Below are 24,426 nucleotides of genomic sequence, written 5' to 3' on the forward strand. Positions count from 1 at the left end.
CAGTCACCGTGAACAGCCGCAATGCACAATTGTCCCGGATGGAGAATCGGCCCTCCTGCACCATGGGCTGCTCCTCCGAGGTAATAATGATGTGATAAGCACAGGTGCAAACTTTTCCCGGTTTGCACCAGAATTTTGGCTGCATCTCCTCGCCGGGCTCATACACACAGGTCACCGAGAGGGACCTCCCCAGGAATCCTCGCACAGTGCCAGGCCCCCTCACCGCCCAGCAGCCTGCGGAGACGCACAGAGCTGCAGAAGTGCTGCCACTGCAGCAATACCCCCTGCCCCATTCGGCTGGTCCACTGTGGGTCTTGAGCCCCAGGGATCCCCTCAGCCCTACCTGAGAGCAGCATCCAGGTGAGCAGCAGGAGCTGCATGGGCAGGCTGGCCAGGACAATGTGTCAGGGCAGTGCTCCTGCCGCACATACTCCGTTGTGTCTTTGGAGCTTTGCTTCCTCTTCTGCCCCGGGTACCAAATCTGCTACTGCTGGAGAGCATTTGGTTTCTTGTTTCCTTTGGTGATTTCCTGCCTCTCCTGTCACTCATGTCACTGCTTTGCACTGCCCCTGACCCCTGCTCCCTGGCTTCTTCTCCCGCCCCCACCACGGCCCCCACAGTGGGATGCAGTCCTGCCTCTGCCTGCCTCTCTGCCACACTGCCTGGCCTCTCTGGCCAGGCAGGGCACCCGGACAGGGATCTGCCTCTCAAGGGGTGGCTCAGCCCCGCACAGGGACCCCCTAAGCCCCAAACATGTCCCCAGGCTGGGGCCAGTGCTCCTGCGTGGGCACCCTGTCCCCTGCATGGGAAATGCAGAGGGGGAGCCCCAGCCTCTTGCCTCTGTGCAGCTGGATGTGAGTACCTGTCTCCACTCCCTTGACCACCAGGTCCCCCAGGCCTGTCCTCAGCACAGCCCCTCTGTGAGTGGCACTGGCCAGGCCAAAGAACACAAAGCCCTTCAAACCCACCAGACAATAAATGAGCTGGAACCCCAGTGGGTGGAATCACAACCCTGGACCTTGTGTAGCCAGTGGGCTCCCAGCACCCAGCCAGCAGGAGCAGGTAGACAGACAGACAGACAGACAGACAGGCGCCTGCAGGATACCGAGGTTTTATTGCAAAATTGTCTTCAGGTGGCAGCTCCAGTTCAGCAGGCGCAGGCTCCCTGTGCCCCAAAACCTCCCCTCTCCAGCGTGGGGGCTGCCAGGAGGAGCTGAGGCTTCACAGGGGGAGAAGCACCCAATGCTGAGTATCTCCCAGTGTGGGGCACCTGTGGCAGGTGTCGCAGCCCTGGCAGAATGGGAGGCAAGGGCACAAGAGGGTGTCCCTGTGGCTCTGGGATGGGGGGACAGCCCGGTGCTCCAGTGCTTCTGCCTGCCTCCACATTTTCCTTGTAATGGCTCGTGTGCTGGCTCCTCACCCACACGACCCAGCACACCAGGGCCAGTGCCACAGCCACCTTCACGCTGAGAAAGAGCAGAAGGGGGGTGACGCTGAGCTGGGACCTAGGCAGGAGAAAGCAGGTGATGTTAGAGCTTGAGTAGGGTCTGGGCAATGAGGATGGGGACTGGGGCACTTGCACATCTGCCAGTCACCCTACTTGTCCCTGGGGTGCTCCTTGGGGCTGCTGGAACGAGGGGGACCAAGGGCTAGGGGTTGCATGCAGGGGAAAAAGTGTTTCAGGCTGGGGGAGGCTATCAGGGTCTTGTCCGGACCCCAAGCCCAGACTCACAGTGCTGGAGGCTCCTCACAGTCCTTGGGGCACAGGCGGTTGGTGCTCAAGGGGCTCACGTTACTGCCCTTGGTTGTGGTTGAAAGGTCTGTGAAGAGAACACAGGGTCAGAGCAGAATTGAGACCTCCTGCACCCTGTCCTGCCCCCTGCGCAGGGCGTCTCTGACCCACAGCTTCAGCTGTGGAAGTGCAGGAGGTAGAGGTGGAGGTCCCCAGGCAATGCACTGGGGAGAAGGAGGAAGGAAAAGGGGCAGAGACTGGGAACCCCAAAGAATGGGCTCACAGAGGCAGAGACTTCAAATGAGAGCAAGGGAGCTGCTCTGCTCTGCACAAAGCTTCATATAGCGCCCTCCACCCCTTATCCAAATCTGCACAGGGCAGCCTCCGCTTGATATCAGTGCCTGCAAGGAGCTTCTTCTCACTTTTACAACCCCTGTGGCCCCTGGCTGGGGACATCCTGTCCCAGTGCAGTCATCCGAATGACAAGCTCCACCACACCTCCCTGCTTTGCTCCCATCCTGGCTTTACCTGTGGAGACCGTCACCTCGGTGCTGTGCTGCAGGTTGAACCATAGCCTCCTCCTCACCCCGCAGGAGTACCAGCCCGCGTCCCCCGGTGAGACATTGCCCAGAATCACTGTGAACGAGCGTTCTGTGTGCTTGTCCTCAATGGACACCCTGCCCTGCCTCACTGTCACCTCCGAGCCGTTGGTTTGAGTGATGTAGGTGGAACAAATCCAGAGGAAGCCTGGGCGGCACCAGTACTTGGGGTAGAGCTCATAGCCGGACTCATAGCTACAGGACACAGCCAGCGAGCCACCCTGCTTGGCTGTCACCTGCGTGGGACCCGTCACTGCCCAACCACCTGCAGGGGAAAGGAGAGATGCTGCAAGCATATACCAGCCCGGGATGCTGGGGGACACCCTGTCCCCAGTGGGGCTGTGTCCCTGCACCTGCTGTGCTGGGGAGTGATACCGAGATGAGATGTCCCCAGTCATTAAAAAAGTCCCCATCAAGTGTGTGTGTTATTCAACAACCAAAACACCTTGTTACCAGGTTCATGTGACAGCAACACAAATATATCTCACAGATCACCCCTCATAGCCACCCGCTGGCCACAAGAAAAGGATGGTGTCAGATGGGCTCCTGGGCTGCTCGGTCCCAGCCTCTGCAGAGCTCTGCCAGAGCCCGTGGGGTGGGAACTGCTGACCTGTCCTCCTGGGCTCACCTGGGAAAAGGGTCCAAACCAGGAACATCCTCATTTTCCAGCTTCTTGCTCCTGAAGCAGATTTTCCCCCGTGGTTATTCACAAAGCAGCCTGCAGCATGGAGCCAGGCTCCAACACAGCTCGGTGTCCCAGGAGTTTCCCAAGCCTCCTTCTCCAGTCACTTCCTTGGGCAGTGTTTACTCACAGACCCTACGTGTCTTTTTTAAAGGCCATTGCTTCTTCCGCTTTGTCCGGGGACCATGAGTCACCCTGGGGGCGTCTCATGAGAGACACCCTCTGCTTTTGCTCCCAAACAGCTGCTGGTTGCCAGTGAAACACCAAAATACATTGAGTTCCTCCACCACAATTCCTGCCCCAGCAGGGAATCCAGCCCCTTCGCATGTGAAAAGCCCAAAGGGTTTTGCGGGGGGGGGCTTTGCAGGGGAGCTGGGCCAGAGTGGGGGTCCAGGGACCAGAAAGGAGTGAATGTAGGTCAGCCCAGGCAGATGGATCAGTTGGGACCACCAGGATGCTCTCCCCATTATGATGGACCAGGATGAAAGACTGGGAGCATGGACTGGGGGGATGGACAGCCATCCCCGCTGCACTGATGCTCCCCAGCTCCTGAGCTGGCTGCCAGTGTGAGCTGGGTTGCTTTTGTTTGTTTTCTCAAGCAGAAGTGTCTCATTTCCCCCAAAAAATGCCTTTTTTTTGGCACAGCCATATGTTTTTGAGTGACAAGGCTGTTTTTCTCCCAGAACAAAATGTTTCCACTGAAAGTTTTAGAAACCAAAACACAAAAAGCAAAGCCACTTCCCTGGCAGCTGCCTTGCCAATGACTTTCTTCCTCGACGCCCCTTGGAAAGAACAGAAATCACATACCCCCAGCCCTGCTGGAGGCTGAGGCTTCCTCCTCCTCCTCTGCCTTTTTTTATCCCAGGTATGACCATGCTGGGGTTCAGGGGAGAATTGTAAGCATGGCTGCATCGCTGGAGCTGGTCCAGGCAGTGGCTTCCCAATGCTCCCATTCCCTACTCGGCACCAGAGCTTCTTGCAGATGATGAAGTTTGTGTTGCCCTCGGGAGCCCCGAGAAGCTCCCCTGGCCCATGATGCGGATGGAACAGAGCTTCCCCCTGGCTTGAGCTCCAGCTTGGCCACCCACTGCCCAGGCTGCCACCGCAGGGCTGTCCCCAGGCTCTTCGTGCAGCATCTCCCCACTTACTTTTCCATCCTTGTGGTTTTTCTTCCTCTTTCTAAGAGTATTGCATAGATTTCCATTTCGCAGCAGGGTGATTATATTTGGGTGGATGACAAGACCTACCCAAACAGGGGTTTTTCTTTCTGCACTCCCCCTTCTGGGATATGTCACTGAAATCCTGATGTCTCCATGGAAGGCTGGGCTGGGGGGACCAGGATGGGACCCCCTGCAGCCAGGATCCCCTGAGACTCTCCCTCCACCCCTCCCCGCCTTTCAGCCCCTTCACTCTGTGCAAAGACCCAGAGAGAGGGGAACAAGATAAAAATACAGAAGTACCAGCCTGAGGGCTGCGTGTAAACAGGGGTGATCACACCGGCCAGGGCACCAGCTCCTTCCTGTGGCACCTCAGAGTCACTGGGGCTGGGGAGGGGATGGAGATCACATCTCTGACCAGACAATGACTTCCCTTTCCTCCCCACTTGCTCCTTATTGCTGAACACAAGAACCACACTGGATGAGAAAGGGCTGCCAGGGTGCTGCATCCCATTGTCCCCCACAGCCTGGAGCGGGGATACTGGGCTTTTAAGCCCCAATGGTGGATATTTTAAACTGATCCATCTCTCTGTTATTTAATCTAGGGCCTTTGAAGAATAATCTGCGTGTTTCAGACTGGGCAGATTTGGCAACTTTGGTGAAATTTGCCTTTAGGAGATAAGGCTGAATAGAATAATTGCTAATGCAGCTCCTTTAGTGCTGGCTGACTGAGCACTGCGCTGCCTGATCTCTCCCTTCCGCTGCCATCTCAGATAACCAAGATAAACCCAGATAATTCCGAGATCTCCTGATTTAGAAAAGCTCGTAAGAGAGAGAAATCCTTGCAGACTTTGTAGTGATGAAGGGTTTACTCCAGGCTTTGCCTTAGGCTGGACGACTCAGTCAGAAAGGGAGAAGGTGGGGATAGCTATTACGATGAAATTAAGAAAACAAAATTCATCATATTCAGAGGACGAAATTCTGGATGCTCCCTGATTCACGAGGAAGGATTGAGTTTCGTGGGGCTCAGATCTCCCCCCAGAATTGTTGTAAGGACAGATCAGGGAGATATTACAGTAGGTTAATGGGATTGGGCTGAAAATGAGTAGGACCGGGCAAGGGGGACAGAAGTAGAAGCTCTTGAGCTGGCTGTAAATCCTCCTCTGTTGTACTTCCCAAGGCAAATAGACAAGTAATTAAGCTATCAGAGCGAAGGAGACCAAACAATGGAGCTAAATTGCAGGTTCCTTTGAAATCATTCCTGCCGTTTGCAGGTCATTTCCTCTGATTTCATTGCTCTGCACTGATTTCAGCCCGTCAGTGTTTGCTCGGGGCTATAAACTGCTCGCTGGCTCCCAGGAAACGCTGCTGGCGTCTGGGAGAGCAAGTGCTCTGCTTTGGATGGTGGGGAAAGACATTCTTTGGTGTGTGAGGGGAGGAGGGGGAGGCAGGTGTCAGGCTGCTGGGCTCCGACAAAGCTGCTGATACCACTTATCTGTGATGGGTCGGGTCCCCCAGAGCCATAAAGCGATACAAAGCCCTTGGAGCCGTGCCAGGCTGTGCTGGTGCCTGCCTTTTGCCAGCAATCTGTGTTGGCTCATTAGGCTGCATTACACTTGGCGATATCATGATAGGTGGGGAAACTATTTTACTCCTGAGTGCTGTTAAATCTGCGGGGGCAAATGTGTCTCGGGTGTAACGCCAATGCCTGCAGTAGGAAAGCAGAATTCGGAGAATTTGGCTTTATGAGACTCCTTCCCTCGCTCTACAGCAACTCCTCGCTGCTCTCCTTTGCGACTCAGAAAAGGGAGAAAAAAGCTACTGGAGCTGCGATGGGTCAGAGGATGCCCTCAGATCCCCTCCTGCACCAGGGACGTGCCAGCGATCCCACTCCAGAGGTAAGCAGGGCTGGAGTCTTGGACCTGGTGGTCCATGGAGGGCTTCCTCTCCTCTCCTCTTCACCGGGGGTTAAGTTCATCCCACCCCCTGGCAGAGGTTCGCCTGAGCACCAGCACAGCTTGGGTGGAGCCGCAGGTGCCTGTGGCAGATCTGGGTCTCTGGGGTCTTTGTGACCCCACAGGCAGTTCGGGTTGGGGCTGCACCCCCGCTCTGTATGGGTGCTGGGCACCCACTCAACACATGTTAGCATGAGGTCTCCATTCTCAGGGGGCTGATGTGGCACTGGGACACCCACAGAAAGGCTTTTTGGCAAGTTCTTGGTGCATTTAAGAGGACAGAGTTGCCCTGGCTTCACTGAAGTTCCCCTGAGTTTGATGCTCTTGTCTTTCTGGTCCTATCTGGTATGGGGTGTGTGCACTATGTTGAACCATGCTGCTGGCTTCGCCACTGATAAATTATCTGATCCAGACACTGTAGCTCATGATAGTGCTTATTTTTGTGCTGTTGTGAAGAGAAGCTGCCAAATTCAGGTATACTGTGACTAAGTTATAAAAGACAAACCCATCAGTTATGGAAGATGACCCCCAGTGTTCCCCAGCACTGATAAAATTAAGAATGCCTCTTAACAGTATAATTGACTCTGCTGTTAATTTCTTTGTTTCAGTTGATTGTCTTCCAGTGCTTGAGACCAACGGGTGATCTGGTTGCAGGATGGTCTGTGTCAGGCCTGGGTTTAGCTTCTTGGCCTTGGGCAAACCTGAAAACCCCTTGCCCCTCTGGGTTGTTTTTCATCTTTTCTGGTTGTTGTTGCCAAGACTGGTCATCTGACTCGGCAGAACCGTCTCTGCAGTCAGAGGAAATCATAGGCAGGTATAATTAGCGATGTCAGGCCCAGGCAGTCAAACAGCAATTGGACAGGTGCAGATGGCTCTTGGAAATGTGGTCTGTTCCTCTGGCTCAGGGCTGTCTGCTGATCTGGAAGGAGGGAACCGGAGATTGAACTGAGTCTCTCTTAAATAAACTTCTCAGTAAAGATTAGTTTCTTTCCATTCTAATCGACAACACCAGATTGCTCTAAAGGGAGTTGTAAACAAAAGGGTCTCAATGAGATATCGACTGTCACCTCCAGATTTAGGCACAGATTCCTCCTGTTTCTAAATACAATTTGTTTTTTACTCCAAGCAGGCTCCTAACTGGGCTCTGTAAATGCGGTGGATTTCCAAAGGGGTGCTGCTGGAGTAGCCAGGCTCAGGATAACAGCAGTTTGTAAAGAAGCTGAAATGGCCTGGCTAGCACAAGCTGCTGCCCCTCCCTGGGGTGACACACCGCTAACAGTGGTGACCACTGCCACTGCCTGTGGATGACCAACAACTGCACAGGTTGATGGAAGGAGGGGTGCAGCCGTGGGGTTCCCTAACACGAGTGCATACGAGCCGAGTGTGAAGCATGGCAGCAGATCTGGCTTCATGCTCTCAGCTTGGAGACTGATCGGAGCCATCAGTGAGAACCGTCTCTGCCCAGGGCTGCCCTCCAGCCCTGCCTCACCGTGCCCCATGGATGCCTCCTGCAGTGGAGGGAGAAAGAGCAGCGTTTGCCGGTAGGGAGGGCAGGGAGCCCCGGGCTCCTCCAGGCCCGGGGAACGGGGGGTCTCTATCACAGCAGATGGAGTTGGAGTGGGGGGGGCTAGAGAGGGACCAGGAGTTGTGTGGAAGCAGCCGCGGGCCCTGCCCGCATGGAGGGGAGCTCCCACGGCCTCCCCGCCCCCGGGCGGGATCTGCCTCCCGCCCCCCCCGCTTCGCTCCTCCGGGCTGGAGAACCCGGCGAGCGGAGCGGGCGCGGCGGCGGCGAGGAGCACTCACCGTTTCGCTGTCCTGCGGGGGCCCGCACCGAACCAGGCCGGGCTGTACCGAACCGGGCCGGGCTGTGCTGAACCGGACTGCGCTGAGCAGAGTCCAACGGCGCCGAACCCAGCCGCGCTGTTCTGAACCGGACCGAGCCGAACCGCGGCCCCTGCGCAGCCGGATCGGGCCGCGCCGGACAGGGCCTAACGGGACCGGACCTAACGGGGCCGAACCGGGCGGGGCCGGGCGCTGTCCGCGGTGCTGAAGGCGGGCGCTGTCCGCGGTGCTGCCGCAGCGGCCCGGCCCATGCACCCCGGCCATGGAGGGCCCCGCCGCCGGTTCGGGGGGGGGCGGCTACAACGAGGCGCTGCTACACAAGGTAGGGCCGGGGAGAAGGGGAGCCGGGGAGGGGGCCGTAAAGTACACGGAGGAGTGTGGGGAGTGGTGCTGGAGTGGCGTAGGAGCAGTTGCCTGGGTCGGGGTCCTGCTTGAACTTCCCTAGCAAACTCTGTCCCTCTCCCCTCCTCGCTTTTCTTCCCCGGTGGGGTCCATCCGCCACCTCCCATCACAGCGGGGTGGTGGGGGGATGCGGCTGCAGATCTTCCTCCTCCCTTCAGCGGTCGGGGCTGGGCAACATGCAGGGCTCGGTCCTGCTCCTCGCCACGTCCCGGATGATGGTGGAGATGGGGGCAGCAGGATAGGGTTTGTTTGCAAAGTAAAGCGGACAGAAGTGCTGGAAAGTGGCCAGCCCCACGGCACAGCCTGCTGCCAGCATTCAGCTGCTCCCGCTGTCCTGTATATGCTCCGAGGGGGGTGGGGAAGCTGCACTCCAGAGCTCTGTTTGTCAGATCCAGCCCGAAGAGCGGAGATTTTACTGCCATGAAACTGCCGTGTCTCAAGAAATGTCCATCCCTGCCCTCCTCGCTTTAAAATCCTTCTCTTTACGGGGTCCCCAGGACTGTGTTTTGTAACTCCATGTTGCACCAATGGTGGCCAGGGATTCTGCTGTCCCTGCAAGACCTGGGTGGCTCAGGCTCTGCTGGAGCAGGGCTTTTGCTCCCTGCAGTCAGATGCTGCCCTGCAACTCTAGCAGACACGGAGGAGACACTGATCTCTGCCAGATCCACCCATCACTCCTTCTCACTGTCCTCATGCTGCTTTGCTGCAGTCCCCAGTGACTGTGCAGGGACCAACACCCCTGGGGAACAGGGGCAGGGTGGGGGAAAAGGTCTCAGTTGTGTGGATCCCTCTTCACATACAGCAGTCTCTTTTACATCCTGCTCTACTCAGGGCAATGTGCCCAGCCCTTGATTAGCAGGAAAATATAAATTACTAGCAACTATCATTTCTATTGTACACTGAGTACGTAGGACATGCCTCCAGGGATGACTCAAGAAACTTTGATTCTTTGCAAAGCTTTAACTCTCTCTTCTCCAGCCATGAGCTGCTGCAGCTAAGGAACAACATTGGTGGAAATGAGTCTCTGGGCAGAAGACCTGCCCAAGCAAATAACCATCCCAGTCTCATTTCCCTTGGTGTCTTGCTGCCACTCCTGGCTGGGTTGCTTGTCATGCAGAAACAAACCTGCTTTTGCTCCAGGGGACATGAGGCAGCAAATACCTCACTAGATCTTTTTTCTGAGCAAGGAATCACCTTTCAGATGTGCTGAGGAACTCCAAGAGAGCTTTGCACTCTGGAGGTAAAGGTTAAGTGATTTCTGGTTGGTGGCTAAACCCAGGCCTGGGGAGGAAATGAGCTGGGAGCAAATCAAGGTGGGAGCAGCAGAGGTTTGTTCTGGGCTGTTCCAGAAAAGTTTCACTTGGCACGCAATGAGAGATTCTGCTTTCAGGTGATTCGACCCATTGCCAAATCCTTCTTCCTCCCGTTGGATGCTTAGATCCATTTAGCTGGAACAAGCCCCAGGAGGAGAGGAACATGCCCCTGGGCTGTGGCTGATCCAAAGAGTTAGCAGGGGATTTACAAACAGGGAAACCCTGTGTGATCTGAGCCAGTTTTTGTTTTGATTTGGGTTTTTTTTGATGTGCAGCCCTAGAGCTCATGTCTACAGGGCTGAAATACAGCTTCTGCCAGGGCAAGGACCCAACAGGGTTGGCAGAGGGCCCTGGGATTTCGCTTGAGTAGGCCTAAAGGGCTTGGCTATGGTGAAACAGTGCCTGGCAGGGTGGTGACAGCCCTGAGGTGTCCCTGTGGCACAGGACAGTTCGAGGCAGCACGCAGCAGCATCCAAGTTGCCCTGGAGCACTGCCTGGAGCAGGCAAGAGGCAGCGCAGTTTTGTATATAGAGCAGGCAGAAATAAGTCTCAGCGATGCACCCCAGAGAGACTGTGAGATCCGGGTGGTGAGGGGCTGAAAGCCACCATAGCTTCGCTCTCAGACCTCTCCCGGTGCTGCATCTTGGCTGAGATCTGCAGGCAGCTGTGCTGGGGTGCACGTACACAACTGACACAATTTGTTGGGACAAATCCTGCTGACCTGGGAGCAAAGCTTTGGGTTTGGGGCTTCAGCAGCTCTCAGAGAGCAGCAACAGAGCCCATGGAGGGCACCTCTCCCTACCCTGCATCCCCCAGGATGGGGGTTTTACCTTGTCAGGCTCCTGGTAGCTACATTTAGCTCAGTTCTGGCTAGCACATGCTAAAACTCCAAAATGGACTGGGAAGAGAACCTCAACCCCCATGCACTCTCCCAGATCTCCTCCTGCTTGGCTGGCACTGGAAATGCATCTCCCTGTGCTGCCTTGACAGCTGTGCAAGGCCTCTCTTCACCAGGTATGTCAGATCAAAAAGATCTCCTTTGCTCAGATCCACTCCACAGTGGGGTTTTTATTGTTCTTTCTTGTTTATTTGGTAGCCAGGAAGACCACAGTGGTTTCCACTGTGCTGTACATCCACAGAGTCCATGAGCTTTACCTAAAGTCATTAGGAAAGTCTCTGATTCAGGTCAACTTACTATTATCATTATTAAGTCATGAAGCAATTCATGAGTTGTCTCTATTATAAATCCCAATTAAATTATTGATAGGAGAGTCTGCCTTTTATACATGTGTATCTTGGGCTCTGGAGGGTTTCTGGTGCTCATTCCAGCTCTCCTCCCTCCATAATTAACGCCATTCTCTGCATTAACTGCTCTCAAAGACAGCGCTTCAGGGTGCAGCTGGTCTTGTTGCATCTCCCAGCACCAGTATTTTACCTGAGAATAGTGTGTAGCACCAAAAAATGCAGTGCTGGGGTACAAGAGCCCCATGGTAAAGCCAAGGGGGCCTTGGGAAGGAAATTGCCCCCAGGGAAAGGGATGACCTGGCTTGTCTGGTCCATTTGCAAGGGCATCATCCAGAGATTTCTGCCTCCCAACATACCCCCAGCTCCCATGCAGGCTTCCAGCTTATAAGGGCTCCCACCTCTGCTTAGCAGGTCGAGCTTTTCCAAGGAGATGTTTGGGGTTTGGGATATTTTTTTCTGAGGGAAAGCGCTGGTTCACTGAAGCGGGTCTTTCACTGAAGCGTGTCGGCGTTGACGGGCTCCAGGCAGGTTGTGGTGCGGTGATTTATGCAAGGCAGGCTGCTGGTCTCATGCCAGTCCATGTTCCTGCTTTGTTTGTGGTCCTCAAACTCCTCGGCTTTTGGTTCCAGCCCTCTCCTTTGCGGTCTGTGGGGCGGCAGAAATGCAGTTATGGGTGCTGTGGCATGTGGCTGGGTTCCTCATGGCCTCCCAGGGCACAAAGTCAGGTCTTAATCTGCCGGGAATATTCGAACACTTGATTAAACACATTACTCTATGCTCATCTGCCCTGTGCTTCACAGGGAGGTACGTGTGGTGCCTGAAGTGATGCCAGGCTGGGGACTAAACACAGATCAAGGGGGGAAACAACAGATGCAGCGAAATGTGGCACAGGTGGAGGCAGAGGGTGGGGATGTTCAGTCCCAGCACCTCACTGGCTCAGCCCTGCAGCCTTGCGGGTGGCAGGGGACCAGTGACAAGGTGGGGAACACAGCCCAGGGACCAGCTCAGCGCTTGCCAGGGCTGCAGCTACAGGAACACCCGTGTCCCGAAAGACAGAGCCAAACCCAATTCTGAGCAAGAAACCAGTTAGCAGAGTGTTTATTTTAACTTGTGTCCCTGCAAAAGGGTTCAAAGTGCCCCGGTTTCCTGAAAGGATGGGAATGTTTGCGCCAGCGGCTCTGCCAACAAAACTGAGATACCAGCAGAGAGGGGAGGGAAGGCTTTGTGTTTGAACCATTGTCCTGGGGTTTAAACACAGGCAGGAGCAGAAGGCAGGACGGGCTCCTTGGGGATGAGATGTGGGTATCAGGACCATGGGGATGGCAATGCCCCAGCTCTGACACCTGCACAGCTCCCTCATCCCTTCTGCTTTAGGACAAGCAAGCTTTGCTCCCTTGGGAGAGCCCTGGGGCTTCCCACGAAGGGCTGCAAAGGCAGAGGGGCCCTGTCACTTCAAACCTAATGCCCTGCTGGGGGACAGAGCTGTGGATCTACAGTGTTAAAGACAGCCCGGTGCCCTGGAGAGGCTGCGTGGCTGTGGCAGTGGCTGTGAGCAGCAACTGTGGGAGATGGTCTCTTTGTTAAACAGTTTTGGACCTAATCCAGTGCTGCCAGAGTCCTCCCAAGGAGGTTTTCTGCCAGGGCTGTGTGAGCTACAGCTGCCTCTGCCTGGCAGCTTCCCGAGCTAGGGCAGGAGCATCTCTGATGCTTGCTCTCGGTGATGGGTTGCACTTTGCTTTCTCTTCCACCTCTCTGCTCTTAGAGAGGCACAGCGGAGCTCTGGCACAGAACTGAGCCTGGGATGTGTTCTATTTACTACAGACATGGTCAGAGGAGTAGAAATTCCTCCCCAAGCAGGCGGCAGGACCAGAAGTGACAGGGAAGGACAGGACACAGAGGGACAAGCCATCTGGCTGCAGCACTTGCACCCAGCAGCCCGTGGGGACAATCTGCTGTCAAGCAGGGCTGTGCAGAGGAGTTGTGTCATGGGGCTCATGGCTCTGCCATGGGCTGGGGCTGAGCTGATCCCTCCTGATCCCGCTCTGTTCACTGCCATATTCCATAGCACCCCCTCCCCAAATGCCTGCCCACTGCGTGCCATGCTTGCCAGCTCGACATCGCCAGCTCCGGCATGCTGACATCTCTTTACCGGTCCTTGCAGACAATCCTGGTTGGAGACAGTGGCGTGGGGAAGACATCTCTGCTGGTCCAGTTTGACCAGGGCAAGTTCATTCCTGGCTCCTTCTCTGCCACCGTGGGCATCGGGTTTACGGTAAGAGCCCGGTCCCCTGTGCCTGGGCTGTGCAGCCTCACTCACCCTCACGAGACCAGTTTAATTTGGGTAATCATGTTCTATGATTCTATCATTCTAAGCGATGCTAAGCACAAAGAATCGGGAGGATTTATTTTGGTGCTTCTGGATGAAGGGGACAGGTTTTCTGCGTTATTACTGTCAAGCTGGGGCAGCCATGCTTCAGGCTGCTGGACGGGGATGGAGGATGGATGAGGCTTCATGCCACAGAATACATCGTGGGGCCGTGCCTGAGCAAAGCCCTTTGCATCACACATGGAAGCTGCTGTTGGAGTGGCCCTGCTCTCCCGGGGAGAAGCCTACCTGTGTCCTGCCTGCGAAGCCCAGGGCCCTTGCAAAGTCAGGCAGATGGTGGCATCACCTGGGAAAAGCACTCGGCTGCTGTCCAGTGCTATTCGCAGAGCTGCCACAGGGCTGGCAAGTGGCTCCAGTGCCCATGTCCCCTCTCCCTGGGGAAGCCCAGGACAGAGGCAGTGACTGGGACCTCATTGCACAGCGAGATTGGCATCCCTCCAGCAGCCGTGGCAAGGCTGGTGCTCAGCAAGAGGCTATTACCACAGGGATTTTCTCTCTAGCCCAGGCCAGGGAAGCAGGGAAACACATGGTACTGGCATGAGGAGTCTGGGACCAAGCAGCCCAGAGACGACACTGTGGGAATGCCAAACCCTGGGCAGGCAGAGGCTCGGCTGTGCTCCTGACTTTTGCCAGCTCCCGGCTGCCTCATTTCCCCTGCAGTGATACCAGCGTGTAGAGGTGATGCTCAGCCAGGCGTTTGTCCTGCCCAGGCAGCTCTGTGAGCACCAGTGTGGTTTGCCATATCCTCCCAGCCCCCCTCAAGCAAGCTGCAGGGGAGCTCAGCTGCTTCCAGGAGCTCTGTGCCTTCAGTCCTGGGCACTTTTCTGGCCAAGGAGCATATGTAAACTATAAATCCCCTGGTGGGGTCTGAGCACAGTTACGGGACTGGAAATACAGGTTTCCTTTCCTGAGGGGCAGAAGAAGGCTTGGCTGGAGCAGGAACTGGCAGCCGGGGGAGGCAGGGAGCTGGGTGTCATTGCAGGGGGCATCTCTGCCATCGGGCCTCCCACGGCCACGCTTGGCCTCCCCTGGTGAGCAGTGAGGAACACGGACCAGCACAGTGCCGGGCTGGAATCCCACCCATCTGAATCCCAGCGGTGTGAGCAGAGCCAGGGGGGTTGCGCTGAGATTAGCCCCAGCATGGCGGGTAGGACTAGCTGGGGCCATGGGCTGTGTGTCCTGGGCAAAATAAATTAGAGGGACCTGAAGGCTCCTGTCCACACCGTGATGCTTGTGAGCTTGAAGACTCCAGGCAGTCATAGCGCATGGACCTGGATGTTGTTTCATGGGGTAAGTTTTTGGATAACACAACATCTTCCAACGTCTTCACAACATCCCTGACTTATCCTGCGTTCCTACACTTGTTTGTTTCCCAAATGAAGTGCACTGTGAGTTAGGCCCCAAAGCTCAGCACAGGATGCTGGGGGCTTCGAGCAGTCCGGGGAGCAGGAACCCCAGCATCCATCCCGGGGAAGACACAGGGGCCGCTGAACCTGCTCCCCACAGTGTGGGGTTTCCAGCTAAAAGCCGCTGATTCGGGTTTCCGCCTGGCTTCATTGTGCCATGTTCTGACCCAGAGCCCAGCTTGGCAGCTGTCGGGGCTGCAGGGCACAGGGCAAACCCCAAACCCGTGGCTGGGCTTCGGGGGTAGGAGTGGCTGCTGCTGTCCCTGCCAACCTCACTGAGCCGGCGTGGCGGGGGGTGATTTGGCAGCACTGAGGTCTATGTTCCCACACCACGCGGAGGACAGGGGGCTGTTCATTTGTGGGGTCAGCGGTTCCTTCTCTCCCCATCGATGTGCCCGGAGGGACAGGCCACAGCACTGCCCATCGTTCGCTGCTGCCGAGTCCCCGGCCAACCCCCGGGGTCCCGAGTGAGGGTGCGGGGGGGGCAGGTTTCCAGCCTTGAGCCTCCTCTTCCTCATCCCGCAGCCAGACCGGGCAGGGAGGCGGCCGGGGCAGAGCCTTGGGGGTGGCATTGGCCGGGGAGGAGGAGGAGGAAGAGGAGGAGGAAGGCGGGTGGGGCCGCGGCTGACGCTGCCCCCGCGGCACCGGGACTCGCGGCTCCGCTCGGACGCACCATGAGCGGCCCCGGTGGGGCAGCGGCGAGCGGGACCCCCCCGGCAGGGAGCGGGGACACCCCGGCGGGGAACGGGGACACCCCTGCACTACCCCGGGACTACGAGCTGGCCGGCAAGGTGAGAGACGGTGCCGGGGAGGCGGGGCAGAACAGGGACGGAACCCCCCAGCCCCGCCACGGGTGGAAGTTGGGGCTCGCCCCCAGCCCCGGGGAGAGTAGGAGTGTTCCGGGGGAGTCCCGGCGGCCACCCGCTTCCTCCACCATCGCGCCCAGGAAGCGACTGCTGTCCGGGGAAGGGGGAGGAGATGAAGGAGCCCCCCCGCCTCCGCAAATGCCCCCACACCCCTGCCAGGCATCAGGTGGGAACCCAGCTCCCCAGGTGTCCCCCTCTTCCCCAGCACCCCAGGTGTCCCCCTCTTCCCCAGCCCAGCTCAGCCCAGGGTCACCGTGGAGAAGCACCTTTCTCTTCGCGGTGGCACAGGGTAGCCATGGGATGGGTGAAGCTTTTACCCAAAAACTTTGATCTGCAGTCCCAGGCTGAGCCCAGCGCTGCTGGTGCCATCCCCGAGACCTCCTGCTGCCTCTCTGAGCCAGCTGCCAAAGCAGTCCTGCATGATGCCACCTTCCTTAAACTGCTTTTATTCCTTCGCCTTTATCCCCTGTGCTCTGACTTCTTTCATGAGCTCATAATAGAGAGCAATTTTTATGTTAGAGGGAGGAAATCAGTTGCTAGCTTGATCTGGAGCGAGGTGGAGGCAGAACTGGGTGATGTTCCCCACCTGGGCTGGGCAGGGGTGTCCCAGGGAAGGATTTGACCAGCAAAGCAGATTGGCAGGAGGCAGAGCATTGCCAGCTCCCAGCTCTGGCTGTCCTGGCCCGTGGGTGTTTGCTGTGCCATCCCTGCGGAGGCTGGCCATGGGGGGTGGCCATAGCTCACTGTGTTTGCCCAGCCCTGGGGCAGTGAGACCACATGGGTTTGCTTTGCTGGCTCCAGTGTCCCGCAGGGTGGATTTGCAAGCATGAACCTTCCCGCCGGAGTCCTGCTTGCTGCTGATTTTCGACAGGGGATAGATGCAATCAGCATCAGGTTAATTATTGCTGGGCAGGAAAGGGCTGCTACTGGCAAGCAGGGAGGAGAGCACAGTGTCAGGGTGTCGGGTAAGGCTGTGCCTATGGAGACCAGCATCGGTCCTGGCTGTGCCTACAGACATCAGCATCAGTCCTGACTGCTGCCCGCCCAGGTCCGGTGGTGCCGAAGCAGCCAAGGAGCCCGGGCTCAGCCTGTTTGCTTAGCAGGAGGGGAAAAGGCACTGTGTTTGCTTTGGTGTCTGTGACAGGCAGGGCCTTGGGCACCCACAAACGAGAGTCCCGGACACAGCAGCGTTTGCCCAAGCCATGCATCAGCCCTTGGGCTGGGCTCACACCCGGGCCGGGGGCAAAGCGTGGGTGGAGACGGCTCCACGTGTCTGGAATCTGCAGCCGGTTCTCCAGGAGCCTCCTGGGCTGGGAGACAGCCAGGAGACATCTCTTCTTGCTGCTGTACCTGCATTCCCACCAGCTCTCCTCTTCTGCTTGCCCCTTCTCCAGTGGCTGGGGGCTGCTCTGCCGGGACATCGCTTAGCTGCACCCTTAGGGGGTCTCATCCCACCCCCAGCTCTCACAGGGCTTCCAAACCCAGCAGGACCAGCCCTGGGGAAAGAAATGGAGGGACACAAGGGACTAGGGGGGCGCTCAGCACCACTCAGGGATGCTGCTTCCCGACCCTCCGTCCCGCTGATTCCTCTCCCTGCGCCCATCTTGCAGGTGATGTTACTTGGAGACTCGGGCGTGGGGAAAACCTGCTTCCTGCTCCAGTTCAAAGACGGGGCCTTTCTCTCCGGGACGTTCATAGCCACCGTGGGCATAGATTTCCGGGTGAGACCACCACAGCTGACAGCCCCTTGCCTCCCCCAACCCACACCTCAGCCAGGACAGAGCACTGGGATGGGTGTTTCCAGCCTCTGCACCCCAAATAATCTCCCAACCGGCTGCAAGCGCTTGCTGAAACTTTCCACCTCTCCCTGGGGGAGCAGTTACAGATGGAAGAGTCTGCTGGGAATGTCACTTCTTGCCTTTAAATCAGCAAAAAGCCTCAGTTTAGCCCATCCTGGCTGGGGGTGTGCGGTGGACGGCTGGCATGCTCCAGCTGGCAGGGACAAGCTCTGGTTCCTGTAATTTTGTGCCTTGAAAGGGCTGAAATCAGCTGCTGAGGAGTTGTTAGGTTCGTTGGTTCCTATTTAAACCTTCCCGCTGCTCTCTGTCCACCAAATTTGAGCTGCAGGGTGTCTCTGGGGATGCACGGGCAGGCAGAGCTGTTTGCAGCACAGGGCAGAGCAGCGTCTCAGCAGCCTGGAAGTCACGGGGGTGTCCCCGGGCAGGGACACGTGCCGAGTGCGGTTGGCGCTTCCTCTGCCTCCGCAGCCGCGTGGGTTTTCTGCCGCCTTTGCTGCCCGGGCTGCTTTTGGCTTGCAGTGGGGAACAGGGGGGCTGGTGAGCTGGGGTTGGGTGACAAGGCTGGGGGGTTGCTTTGGAGGCATCTTGTGGCCTGTCCCTCCAATAAAGTCACAAAAGAAGGAAAATCTGCTGCATTCCAGTGCTGGGCTCAGCAGTGGCAGCCCCAGGGGTGTTGTTGCTCTGCCTGGTGCAAGTGTCACCATTCTGCGTGAAGTGTCCCCTCCAGCAGCTCACAGCTTGCTAGGTAATTGCAGAGTCTCCTAGGGCATGCTTTGATTTTATTCAGCCCATTTTCTCAAACTTTGTCATTTCCACATGGGCTGAATTTGCATTTCAGACAATTCCAGGCAACCAAATTATTTATAGAGGTCTTATCTTTCCAGAATCATCCCTCCAAGTACATTTCTTAAGAGTCTTAAAATAACTCGTTGGTAACTCATGCTTTTCTCTTCTTGGGCCTCTGGAGAGAAGCCCCTGTGCTCCTGCGTCGGGTAAAGCAGTTGCTTAAGCCCTCCCCAATAACCACCTTCCCGTTCAGTTGCAAATGCTGCTTCCCTTGGCTGCAAACCACCCTGAGCCGCAACATTTCCTCCTGCTGTGCTGGATAAAGTCATCTGCTACCTGCAACACCCAGCTCAGTGTTTGCAGCCACATCTAAGGGCCAAGCAAAGCTCCCACCAGCAAGGAAACCTAAACTGGACACCCCGAATCACCCACTGAGCATCCACAGGCAGCTTGCAGCAGCCAAAGCCCTTAAATTGCTGCAGTTAGCCCAAATTTTTAGTGCAATGGTTATTCATTTGGCATGTGGAACAGAGGAATCCTAGTAGAAGGGCCAGGGCTTTGTGGTGTGCAAACTTTATAAAAGGGCACCAAGATGTTATTAATAAATGTATAAATGCATGCTGCCAGCCCAGGGCTGGCTGGCAGGAGCTGGTGCAGATCATTGTCCCCAGCTGTCATCAGTCATTAGGGGACTCAGGACAGGGGCACTGATTGCGGGAGATGAGCAAGGCACCACATTCAACGCAGTTTGGGATCTTGCTGTCCTGCCTCTGTCAGGGCCTGATTCTGCTCATTTCCACCCCGTTACGAGGCGATGTTGCTCTGGGATGTCCCTGTAGCCACCACGGAGCATCGCAGCCCCCCAGCAGCACCAGGGTTTGTAACAATGAGGCTTCAATGTCCAGCCCCATGAGCAGCCTGGCTGCATCTCAGCTCAGAGGCTGTAGCCTAGAGGCCAGAGCAACCATAACAAGGTGCGCTTTGGGCTGATGAACGTGCTCTCTTTCTTTCTGCAGAACAAAGTGGTGGCTGTGGATGGCGTGAAGGTGAAGTTGCAGGTGAGCTTTGGGAGGGGGGGAGCAATTCCCAGCTGTACTGCTGGAAAAAAAAGCCCGGACTGAGTGTAGATGGGTTGGGAGCTGCAGGGGCATCCCCAGCCAGGGGCTTTCCCCTCCTTGTTCTCACTGGGATGGCTTCTCGGCAGATCTGGGACACGGCAGGACAGGAACGTTTCCGCAGCGTCACCCACGCCTACTACAGGGATGCCCAAGGTGGGTTTGGGGTCCGGTGGGGACTGGGGTGGCCGGCCAGGGCACATCCCTGCAGTGGGGCAATGCAGCTCCCTCTTCCCTTCCAGCCCTGCTCCTGCTCTACGACATCACCAGCAAGATGTCCTTTGACAACATCCGCGTGAGTCCCCTCCAGGGGTTGGGAGCGCATTTCTTGACGGGGTTTGGGGTTCTGGGTGCCCTGCATGACTTGCTGGGTGTTTGGGGCAGTTTGAAGCCTGTTTTACATGTAAGCAACAGCTGTTTTGGGCCAGACCCAGCCAGCTTGGAGCTCATCCGCGGGGTGCCTGGCTGGGTGCTGCATGGCTGGGTGAGTTTTCTTTAGAGATATGGAAAGTGGCTGGAGGGAGAAAACGTGGCTTGGGATGGACATGAACTACTTGGAGGCTTGGGCCATATCTAGGAGATGAGGCATTTACAGCAGTGATGCTGGGACGGTTCCCACGCCCCAAAAAAAAGTAATTTCCAACACCTTTGTGGGATGGGGGTGAGGGCTGAGAGGGGAGGGGTGGGGGTATAGCTCACCCTGATGCAGCTCCACTGCCACGCAGGCCTGGCTGACGGAGATCCATGAGTACGCCCAGAAGGACGTGGTCATCATGCTGCTGGGCAATAAGGTGCGTGCAGGGTCCTGCTTCACCCCGTGCTGTGCTGTGACATGCCAGCCCTGCTCTTGCCATCCCTGGTTCTGCGGAGGGATGGGGCTCAGTGGGTGCTCTGTCTGCCAGCTGGGTGCACCCTCTGCCAGTCTCTTCTGCTTTCTGGGCTCAGCCAGGACCAGAGGTGACCCCAGAGGCCTGGGGGTATCATAGGGGGCCGCGGCAGCCAGTGTCACGGGCAGCCAGTGGAGGGCAGCATGAGGCTGAGGCTCCCAGTATGGGATGATCCCAGTAAGGGATGCTGCTGGGTATGGGATGTCCACCCATGTCCTGGATGCACCCCCAGATCCCAGGTAGCCCCAAGTCCCAGACACCCAACCAGGTCCCAGACTCTTTCTGGGGGTTCCAGATGCTGCTGGGTGCAGGCGATTGGCTGCCCCTTGAATCCTGGATGATGCTGGGTGCTTGCTGCCCAACAGTGTACCAGAAGCCCCCATGGGTCCTGGATGTCTGCTTGCCAGATGTCCCCAAGATGCCAGTTGGCTTTGGTGTGTGGTGACACTTTTCTTCCCTTGGCAGGCTGATGTGAGCAGCGAGAGGGCTGTGAGGACGGAGGATGGAGCGTCACTGGCCAGGGTGAGCTATGCCAGGGTCAGACCCAGCTGTAGCCCCCCAGACAGCTGCACATTCCTCAGGGTCCCCGTGCAGCCATTCTACCCCTCTGGTGGGTACCCAGACCCACTGGCTCTACCACAGGCATCATGGCAGTCGCACACAAAACCTGGGGCAAGGCAGGGAGGGGGTGGCACCTTGTCCCCAAGCTTTGGCCAAGGGACAGGGACAATTTGGAGGGGCAGAAGGGTATTTTGGGGCTGGCTGCTGATGGGGCCATGCTGTCCTTGCAGGAGTACGGGGTGCCTTTCATGGAGACAAGTGCCAAGACGGGTATGAACGTGGAGCTGGCCTTCCTGGCTGTTGCCAAGTGAGTACCTGGGGGACAAGGGACCGAATGAGGGAGGTGGCCCCTGCAGCCCCACTGCCCCTCACACTGGCACTGGAGGGGGCGGGTGGCAGTAACACGGCCCCACCACCCCAGGGAGCTGAAGCAGCGCGCGGTGCAGCCGCTGGATGAGCCCCGCTTCCAGATCCACGACTACATCGAGTCGCAGAAGAAGAAATCCAGCTGCTGTGCCTTTGCCTGAGAGCAGCTGGGAGGAGCTGGGTGGTAGAGCAGGGGCCAAATCCTGCCCTCCAGCGCCCAAGGAAACCAGAATGACAAGCCAAGCATGGAGGGGACAATACGGCAGAATGGAGCATGCACGAGGAGAGACATCACCCCAGTGCTGGGATCCAGGGGCTGGATCCTGCTGCCTTGCGGGACCATGTCTGAAGCTCACTGCTGCTGTCAGCTTTTGTCCTCCTGCCACCACCAGGGCAGCGATGTTCCCATTGCGTGTTTCCCGGTTCTGCTGGAGGGAAGGGCTGGGATAGCAAAGTGTCTGGCCAAGCCTGCTCCCTGCCCCTGCAGCTGGTGTGAGAAATAAAGCTCCCTGAGAGCACCCAAGTGACACGTAGGACACTTCTAGTACACGTGGCAATATGGAAAAACCTTTATTTTCCCCCTCTTGTAGCTGCGGGAATGAGAGACCTTTTTTTTTGAATAACAAGAAAAACCTTTTTGTTTTCAATCCCTCCAGACAAAATCATCTCTGGCCCCACACACGCTGGAGCTGGTGGGGTGGATGGGGATGGGGGTGAGGGCCCAGACTTCTGTGCGTGCTGGTTCCCAGGCCAGGCTGGGGTTCTCTCCCGTCGCTGCACACGTAATGCAACAGCTTGTTCCTGCTGCTGGCAAATAGCAACTGAAACCCACTCTCTGGAGAGCAAATGCCTGAGATGCTTCAGCCAGCAAATGCTGCTTCGTTGGTTCAGTGGGGCACAGGGTGCAAGGCTCATGTCCCATGTCTCTGTGCATCCCTGGTGAGCGCTACCTGGGATGGTGACATGGTGAATATTTGGTTATGTAGCTGAAGAGCTGATGTGGAGGGCAGCTGAGAAGGCCATGGGACTGGCCAGCACATCCGTCCCTGCCAGCACCTTCCCTGGCCCTGCACCCAAGCTGCTCGTCTCTCACTGGCCCCAGTGCCTCCTTCACCTCTGCTCTGCTCCCGGGTCTCTCTTTGCAAGTTTACAGATTAAAGCTGGGTATTTTCGAGGCTTTGCATCTGCCTGTTTTGGTTTTTTTATTGTGTGAGAAATCCCTGCCCTGGGTCTGCGACGTGGGAGGCTGCTGCACCCAGGCACTGCAGAGCAGGGGGGCCGGGGGGGGCCCTGGAGCAGCTGTCGGGAGGGGGAAGCACCCACGGTCCTTTCCTCTCCACCAGAGCTTTCATTGCACATTTCAGACAGTCCAAAGGTGAGAGGGGAAGAGTAAACATGGCCTGTTAAATTAAAGCCAACCTCCTCCCCTGCTGTTCTCATGGTGCGGAGTCCAGCATTCCCCAAATAACTCTGTCTTCCCACCAATGGCATTGCTGCTGCCGCTTGGCTGATGTCTGCAAAAAATGCTGGATGGCTTCAACACAAACAGACGTTGGCTCTTTTCTACTTTCCCCCCTCCAGCCTGAGCTCCTTTAACGTCACATCAAGCTGCAAAGGGCCATGGCAGGAGGAGGCAGCTGGAGTGTGACGGTGCTGCCTGCATCCTGCCATCCCATGGGTGCTACCGGGGTCTGCCAGACCTAAAACTAGCTCTGGCTGTTTCCTTTGTTGCTGCTTTTCTTCCTTATCACGGTCCCAAGCTCAAACTAGCTCTCTTGAAGCTGAGTTTTGTTTCCTGACTTAGGGCAGCATTCTCAAAAAGTCCCCCCCCCGCAAAACATGTAGGCTCGTGGGACTGTGCAGCTCGCAACCCCCTTGCCAATTGAAGGGCTGTGCCACATTGATGCCTCAGACGATGGACACCCCCAGTACTGGGGCCATACACCGACACACTTGCCCTGGTTTTCTTCTCTGCAGGCATTTGCTGCCGGCTGCCGTGGGATTCTTCTCCAACGCCTTTCTCAGGGCTGAGCAGCCGTGGGCGAATGCTCAGCCAAGTGGAGGAAACAAATGAGCCCACCCTCTGCTCCCAGCTCGGCCCCGCAGAGCTGGAGCATGGCCACCCCCTAGCACATGGGGGTTTCTCAGCCACTTGATGTCCCTGCAGCAGGGATCTGGTGCAGAACTGCCCTGGAGGGACGTGTCCTGCAATGTCCTGCTGCTGTCACCTTGCTTGCCTGCCTGAGGCACAGTTAGACGTGATCCTGGCTGTCCCAGGATCTTTGATCAGCCTGAACTTCAGTCCTGAAGCCTGGCAGCGAGAGACACTGATGGTACTTCCACACCACCCTCCCTAGGACAATTCCAGGGGCCAGCTCTGCCCAGCAGCGGCAGGTCTGCCAAGGTACTGGAACAGCCCAGGCTTGCTGCTGCCTTTCTTTGCCCTGGCTGACCCAAAACCTCAGGATCTCACACTCTCTTAACCCCCTGCAGCCACTTCTGCTTCCCAGGCAGTGAGCAAGCCAGGACTGGGCCAGAGCAGGGCCCCGCGGGGTTTCCCCTATCTCCCCACTCTCAGCTCCTCAGGCTTCAGGGTGCTGAGCAGGGGCGGGGGGCTGTTCAGAGGAGCGGAACTGCTCCCTCATTTCCCGTCGCACAGCGGGGTACCGCGGAGCGTGGCCTCCCGTGCCGCTTTCCCACACAGTTTCAGTTTAAGGTTTTTATTTTTCTTTTGAAGCTCTGAGCATCCCTCTAGCACCGGGGCCGGCAGAGAGAGCGGCGTTCGGGGACCGGCCGAGGAGACAGGGAGGACGGCCCCCGAGAGACCGATGTGTGCCAACCTCGGACGTGCTCCCGACAGAGGAGAGAGCGTGTCGCTGGTCCCCAGCCACCGCCGGGCCAGCGTGCGGTGACCCCAGGGGCGGGCAGATCCGATCCTCGGGTGGGGGCTCAGCGGGGGGCGGGTGTGGGGCCGGCGGGGAGAGGAGAAGGTGGTCCTGGGAGAGCGATCCAGCCCCACAAAGGAGCGATGCGGACCCCGGAGAGCGCAGGCACCCGCTGCCGGCAGCCAGACCCGGCACATTGTGTCCAGGACCTGGCGAGGAAATATTTGCATAAACCACGCCTCCTATGCTCGAATGCCCCCGCCCATTATGGCCTTATGAGGCCCGTCTCGCCCCGCCCCGGTATGTTTGCATAACCACGCCTCTTCTGTTTGCATGCTCCCGCCCCATAGATCTCCTTATTTGGTCAGTTTCACCCCGCCCCGCTCTCTGATTGGCGGCCGCCTGTTCCGCGCCCCGCCCCTGTATATAAAATGCCGGGAGG

General features: G+C 57.2%; 2 protein-coding genes across 10 annotated transcripts; one reads left to right on the plus strand and one right to left on the minus strand.

Moving 5' to 3' along the window:
• Window positions 1–967: 967 nt before the first annotated feature.
• CD300LF (CD300 molecule like family member f) lies at window positions 968–3,742 on the minus strand. 2 transcript variants are annotated; one of them, XM_065034884.1, is made up of 4 exons: window positions 2,960–3,742; window positions 2,261–2,596; window positions 1,733–1,820; window positions 970–1,505 (listed from the first exon to the last, which is right to left on the minus strand). In XM_065034884.1, the coding sequence occupies exons 1-4, from the start codon at window positions 2,991–2,993 to the stop codon at window positions 1,148–1,150; spliced, it is 816 nt and encodes a 271-aa protein (XP_064890956.1). In that variant the 5' UTR covers window positions 2,994–3,742; the 3' UTR covers window positions 970–1,147. The 2 variants fall into 2 exon arrangements, with proteins under 2 accessions (XP_064890955.1, XP_064890956.1); XM_065034883.1 differs by lacking the exon at window positions 2,960–3,742 and having other exon boundaries at window positions 968–1,505; window positions 2,261–2,944.
• Window positions 3,743–7,858: 4,116 nt separating this feature from the next.
• On the plus strand, window positions 7,859–22,282 carry RAB37 (RAB37, member RAS oncogene family). 8 transcript variants are annotated; one of them, XM_065034877.1, is made up of 10 exons: window positions 7,860–8,289; window positions 13,089–13,199; window positions 17,196–17,306; window positions 19,187–19,228; window positions 19,375–19,441; window positions 19,510–19,580; window positions 20,011–20,076; window positions 20,638–20,694; window positions 20,964–21,040; window positions 21,155–22,282. In XM_065034877.1, exons 1-10 carry the CDS (start codon window positions 8,230–8,232, stop codon window positions 21,258–21,260), a joined length of 768 nt encoding a protein of 255 aa, XP_064890949.1. In that variant the 5' UTR covers window positions 7,860–8,229; the 3' UTR covers window positions 21,261–22,282. The 8 variants fall into 8 exon arrangements, with proteins under 8 accessions (XP_064890950.1, XP_064890949.1, XP_064890951.1 ...); XM_065034878.1 differs by lacking the exon at window positions 17,196–17,306 and having other exon boundaries at window positions 7,859–8,289; XM_065034879.1 differs by lacking the exon at window positions 17,196–17,306 and having other exon boundaries at window positions 7,862–8,289; window positions 19,528–19,580.
• The last annotated feature ends 2,144 nt before the right edge of the window (window positions 22,283–24,426 follow it).

This window comes from Columba livia, chromosome 18 (assembly GCF_036013475.1).
Source record: "Columba livia isolate bColLiv1 breed racing homer chromosome 18, bColLiv1.pat.W.v2, whole genome shotgun sequence".
NCBI lineage: Eukaryota > Metazoa > Chordata > Aves > Columbiformes > Columbidae > Columba > Columba livia.

What these genes read in the sequence shown, in the direction of transcription:
- CD300LF (XM_065034883.1), bottom strand. Translation starts at nt 2,744, where the DNA reads ATGGGGACTTTTTTAATGACTGGGGACATCTCATCTCGGTATCACTCC. An exon ending in CGAGGTGACGGTCTCCACAG is followed by an intron (nt 1,821 to 2,260) that starts GTAAAGCCAGGA and finishes TTCTCTTCACAG; the next exon opens with ACCTTTCAACCACAACCAAG. An exon ending in TGTGAGGAGCCTCCAGCACT is followed by an intron (nt 1,506 to 1,732) that starts GTGAGTCTGGGC and finishes TCTCCTGCCTAG; the next exon opens with GTCCCAGCTCAGCGTCACCC.
- RAB37 (XM_065034873.1), top strand. Translation starts at nt 15,109, where the DNA reads ATGTGCCCGGAGGGACAGGCCACAGCACTGCCCATCGTTCGCTGCTGC. An exon ending in CCGTGGGCATAGATTTCCGG is followed by an intron (nt 17,307 to 19,186) that starts GTGAGACCACCA and finishes TTCTTTCTGCAG; the next exon opens with AACAAAGTGGTGGCTGTGGA. An exon ending in ATGGAGCGTCACTGGCCAGG is followed by an intron (nt 20,695 to 20,963) that starts GTGAGCTATGCC and finishes CTGTCCTTGCAG; the next exon opens with GAGTACGGGGTGCCTTTCAT.